Source organism: Austrofundulus limnaeus, unplaced genomic scaffold, assembly GCF_001266775.1.
Source record: "Austrofundulus limnaeus strain Quisiro unplaced genomic scaffold, Austrofundulus_limnaeus-1.0 Scaffold156, whole genome shotgun sequence".
Taxonomy (NCBI): domain Eukaryota; kingdom Metazoa; phylum Chordata; class Actinopteri; order Cyprinodontiformes; family Rivulidae; genus Austrofundulus; species Austrofundulus limnaeus.
The window spans coordinates 533,654-539,703 of record NW_013952558.1 but is presented as its reverse complement, the minus strand read 5'-3'; the positions used below and the strand labels follow the sequence as shown (position 1 = coordinate 539,703).

Here is a 6,050-nt window from a genome sequence, read left to right as displayed (position 1 = left end):
TTGTGATGTCACAAGCCGTACGACAACCCACCGGAACCTGCGTTCAGCCCCTCACCTTGTAAACCCGGGTGAAGCTCCACCCTCTCAGTATAAAAAGCCGTCACAGTTGTTATTATGCAATGTGCAGCTCATTTCACAACAAGCCTCCAATAGGGCAATGGGCAGAGTGTTGGACCATAGAGCAGGAGACCAGGCTTCGAGACCGGCATGGACACARTTTAATTTTTGTTCGTTATGAACACGTTTTCTCATGGTTAGCTTATTAAAGCCTTGTTAAAGCCTATTTGTTCGAGTTTCCGAGGTATTTTGACCGCTGCTGCTCCCTGCTCTGGTAACGGCATGCAGAGTGAGCGCAGAGCAGAGGAGGGAGAGGAAAAACAAAGCTGCGACCACGACTCTGCCTCTGGGTCTCTTACGGTTGTACAACGGAGCTTTTGCTATTATTAGCCATGCTAACGTAAACGCTGGCCTTGGAGGGCGGAGTTAATGTCAACAGATTTTTGGAGGGCGGAGTTAATGTCAACAGATTTTTGGAGGGCGTTACCAACAGAGCTCATTAACATAAACAGCTCTTCTGAACGGAAGTCAGAGCAGGCAGAACTAGAAAATGGGAAACTTTATTAGCTGAGAATAATTTTGTGCATTAAATTGAATGAACATGGTCTGGATAGCCCACAGACATACCATAAAAATTTCTAGGACCCATAATTGGTCTCCTTTAGTAGTTTTGACACTACTAAGACTGAGAACGTACCAATGTTGTATAGCCACTGTTCTCTGTACACTATTGATTCAACTCATGTATGAGACAATTCAAGGGCTGCAGTCCATGTAGGGCACATTTGTCAGCTGTTTACGTCACTGTGCCACRCCGTAGGCTGTACCAAGTCATGGACAGCAATTTTGGTGACTATGTAAGAAAGACGGGGGGTGACGCTCCCGAAAACGAAGGCTGCATCTGAGAATCCTACACAGCCAGCGATRTCCCAGGATTCATTGCACTKTCAGCAAACTAAACAGAAAAAACAGCTGAGTTGTGTTTTTCTTGTTTATTTACTTCAGAGTTTGGAAATCACAGACCCAATAATTAACTTTTTAAATGTAAGTTGGCAACTTAAGTGATGAAACCTTTGCTGCAATGAGATGTTAAATAAAATACAATTACCAATGCCAGAGCTAAACCCAAATCATTAGCGTAATGTTTTTTTTATTTATTTACTTACATGTAACGTTTTTTTAAATAATGAATTTTGTGAAGTTATAAGTCCCATGAAAAGATGTATGAATACATGTTCCAAGTGAAGTATGTGATAAACGTAACACCATGGTAGCGGGCCAGCGCGTGGTCATGCATACGTCTGTCATCCGAAGACTCGACTCATTTCACAGACGTCTTATGCAGCCTACACGGACAGCCACAGTATGTTTGGGCTGCAACCCTTGAATGGGGACACAGTTGAAGTGTCACAAACTGTAGATGAGGTCATTTTAATTTTTTTCCATTGATTAATTTACATCTGAACTACTTGAATGTGTTTACAGCTGGTGGTCTTAGTTGTTCACAGTAAACAGAACTATTTTGGGGTGACCTCAGGGAAAATGTTGCTGTGGGAAATGAACAAAAAACAGTCCACACAGCTGCCTGAGTGACCATGTCCAACCACACACTTATTCATCTGCCTCAGTAGCCATACTGTACATGGCTGTAGTTAGCAGTGATCAGTGAACATGGCTTGTTAAATAAGGGTTAAAACATGATGCCAGCTGCTCGGCTGCAGATTAATGATCCAGTAAAGTATGATGAGGTTGTAATTCGACTCTTAATGAGCGCTGGCTTTTGCTCTCAGGCACACTGTGAAATTGATGAGCAGCTCTGTGGGCGTCACCCCCCGTCTTTCTGTTTGGTGATTTTTAGTAAAGCAGCTGTATGGTGAAAAGCAAACAGAGTGTTTATTTTTGCACATCTGTTGCTGATCATAGATAGAGCCATGTTGGCTTTCTTTAATTACTTTGCTTTATGAGCATTCTTGATGTTCTGACTAAAATAATTCACTGTTCAAGTTTGCTGCTTTTGGTTTGGTATGCTATCACAGCCATATTAACTCTGTATGCTTCATTTAATTCAATTTCAACTTTTGACACTTTGTTTTATTTTATTTACAAAACCTAAAAGAAACATCAGATATTTTTTAAATTGATTTTTTAATAGATTTGTCTGTTCATTGTGTGGTTCTTAACTGAATATTTATCTCAAYGTATGACTAGAATGAGAATGCACAGATTTGATTCACGGCTGATTTTCCTATATAAATATTTTCTAGAGCCAATCGTTCCCTTTAATGCATTCTGCTAATGACAGTTTTTATAACTGTACTCGTGAACTGTCTTAACTATGAAATTCGTTTTAAACAATGCATTTTATTTCAAATACAGATTCCATTTGAACAATTCAAATTAAATTTCTGATAACTGTTTATTCCCATAATTAACTAAGCCCCTCCCACCCCTGTGATGTGATATAAAACAAAGTGAAGTAAATTGTCAAAGTGATTTGTAATGATTTGGTAACTAAAAGGATTGCTGTAATGTGTGAGAACATTCAGTTCATTAAAAGCATATCATCTCTCATATTTAAAAACCTCACAGACAAGTTTTGTTCTGTCAACAGTGTTTGTCATGAGATGAAGTGTTGCACACTAAATCTGGAAGAACTAGATCCCTGAAACATTAAACATTCATGTGTATTTTAAACACAGAGCAGCTTTCGAAATGCCAAGCCCCTCCCCCCACCACTGTCTCAACCATAATTAAATAATTCTTCTCCTATTTTACTTTCTAACTTCTCTTGTTTGCTGTCCTCCTTTAGGTCAACATAATTCCCATCATTGCCAAAGCAGACACAATTTCCAAGAGCGAGCTGCATAAATTCAAAATAAAGATAATGAGCGAGCTTGTGAGCAATGGAGTCCAGATATATCAGTTCCCAACAGACGACGAAGCCGTCAGCGAGATCAATGCCTCAATGAACGTAAGTCAATTTTTGCTACACTCCAAAAAACAACAAATTGTACTGGAAAAAAGAACAAATGCTAAGAATGTTTGAAAATACAAGATCATTTGCTCAAGCAGGAAGCACAAAACAATTTATTTTAGAATAATTAGCCTTTTTAGTCTTCTCTGTTTAATGCTGTGTATTCAGTGTTTACACACACCCTCTCATATATAAGTATACAAACGGCATACGAGATGGCACTTAATTTACCCTGGCATCTTGCTTGTACAGTATCCTGATCTATTTATAGTCTGTTCCATTAGTGACCACACACAGCAGCTTGTTCCCCTCAGCTTCAAACTGCAACTCACCAKGCCATTTTCTGAGGTAGCATACAGACATGTTTTCTACATGATGTCAGCCCTAAAGAGGTGTGGTACCTATGAAAGGAARAAAGTGTTTGTGTTTATCATTAATTAAACAAGGCTTTAAAGGGGCAAGGTTATGTGTTTCTCAGGAATATATTTAAATTCTATACGATAATGTAGTAGTATCCATGTCACCTTTTTTTGCTCCTCTGCCAGGCTGCCTCAGGACACCACAGGATTTCTCAGACATGCATGAATGAGTCAAAGTAAGACTCTGGGCATGTTTTTGATGAGAGGACATGATATAAAACTCAAAAAAGTTGATTTTACATGATATAGCCCCTTTAAACTACATCCGAGCCATTTACCAGTTCCAGTACTGCTTATGTAAACATGGCTACCAGTACATGTTTTGGTTTTGTCTGGCTGYGAAAAATAATTACCATATTTATTCAAGTATAATACGTAAAATTTAACCCATGAAATCATCCATAAAGTTGGGGGGTAGTACTATACTCGGATAAATATTTTTACTTATGTATTTTAACCGAAATATCGGCTTCATTCACAAAATGCCTGCATCCGGAAATGAGACCRTGTCGTAAAAAGCWGTTGAAACAAGCTTACCTCTGACACTCCTCCATACTTCAGAGCGAGATAATAACAGATCCAGGCAGGCGATATGGTGTGAAAAAAAGGGGGAAAGCAGTCCTGCACCTTAGTAATGATAACGAACTAATGACATTAGCGTGTGACCGAGCCACTCCTTGAACAACAACAAACACGTTCATCTGCAATGGCTGCCGTCTACCGGTGTTCTGAAAAAGTTTGTATCCCTGAAAAAAATTTCCCCACCAGAGGGGGCGCTCGCGAGTAGGAAGTAATCTGCTTTTGCCCCAGAAGTTGGTCCAAATCTCAAGTGAAGTCTCTGACTTTTGTGTTGACTCCTCCTGGTGGACTATGTGTAAAATGCCAGAATTCATATGATGCTGCTACAGCTGATTATATATTTGTTATCAAAATACCTTTTAGTACATATGTTGTTAAAATAAAATGAACAGTCCAATGATCATTTTACTGATATGTATAAAGACTGCAAAGGCTGAAAAATCTTGAAGTCTGTATGAAATTGAAGGTAGTTTGAGGATTAAATTTTTTATGCTTTTTAAGCTCAAAAAAGTGGGGGTCGTATTATACATGAGATCGTATTATACATGAATAAATACAGTAATTTAATTAGACAAGAATGAAGAAAGCAGGAAAAATAATATAAAGGATGCAATATATCATGAATGGAGACCTGGTTAAATCCTGAGTTAAAATCCTTGACCTTTTTCTTTTCAAAGCAATAAAAACTTTTTATTTTTTATTTTTTGTGCAGGCCCATCTGCCATTTGCTGTGGTTGGAAGCGTGGAAGAGGTCAAAGTTGGGAACAAATCAGTGAGGGCCAGGCAGTACCCCTGGGGAGTTGTGCAAGGTAAGAATGGTTCACACGGAAGTCAATCATGATGTGTGTGTGTGTGTGTGTGTAGGTGTGTGTGTTTGTTTTTTACAAGCAAACACAACCATGTTTACATGAAGGGGCGAGTTACAACACACACAGGGAGTGACAAACCACTATTAGTCTGAAAGCAAATGTGCGTAATTTTTATAACATTTGGTATTCTGAATCAGAGTCATAAATATGGGGAAAATAAGATTTTGCATAAGGAGATGGATGCTGTTTCATAAACCAGTAATTATATCTCTGTTTCTAATGATAATATGTTTCTTCTGCCTCTGAGTAAATAAAAAGTGAACAACAGTTGTTACTTAGACACGGTGGCAAGCAGATGTAAAGCAGACGCCAACCTAAAAATGCTTTTGTGTTTTTTCAACCTCCATAAATCGTCCAAAGAAAGGTTCACACATTTAGTCAGGAGAAATGAATCTTTGTTTAAATATTGTAAATGTCTTATTAGGCCTGTCGTGATAAATTAATCAGTTAATTGCACGATAAATTAAAATGAGGTAAAATAATCTTCATATATATAGTTTAAAATGATTTACAAACAATATCGTTTRTCGTGATCTTTTCTGAGACGGTTTATCATCCAGCAAAATTTATCGTGACAGACTTTAGTCTTATATATGCACCAATAAAGTGATACTGATCTTTTGCATGAATATTACTGAAAAAAATAAAGATGGAAGTTGCAAACTGTGTAAAACTTGTGAAGCTAAAATAAATAGTTTTTTGGTGAAATAATAATTTGTATTAGCATCAGGAGTTTAGTGTATTGAACTAAAATTCACTATTAAATAAGGTAGAGGTTATTTTTGTGCCAGTAAGTAGGATTTCACTGTTGGTGTTTTTTTTTGTTTCTGAAAAAGTTTTTTTTCTTTTATGTTTTGGATGCAAAAAATTGAATATCTGAAAACAGTATGGTAATTGTATATGAGAACTCAGTCAAAATATACCTAATGCAACTATAATGATGATCAGTAATTATTCTGTTCCAACATAAAATATTATTAAAGTTTAACAATAGAATATAATTTTAAATTGAAAATATATGAGCTGTTGAAAATAAATGTTATTGCTTTTGAATGTTTAACACTGAAGCTGACCGTCTTTCTGCATTGGTGAAAAATGTTTTCTGTCAGTGGCAATGTGGCGACTACACCCTCTGTTTGTCAGTTTATTTAT

At 37.2% G+C, this 6,050-nt stretch overlaps 1 protein-coding gene across 1 annotated transcript in view; it reads left to right on the top strand.

Moving 5' to 3' along the window:
* Positions 1–2,866: 2,866 nt before the first annotated feature.
* The window catches only part of LOC106523424 (septin-8-A), a gene marked incomplete at its 5' end in the record, with an annotated part of 15,073 nt that continues 11,889 nt past the window's right edge, over positions 2,867–6,050 (top strand). The window contains 2 exon segments of the mRNA XM_014016833.1: positions 2,867–3,028; positions 4,742–4,838. Coding sequence (XP_013872287.1) covers positions 2,867–3,028; positions 4,742–4,838 — 259 coding nt within the window.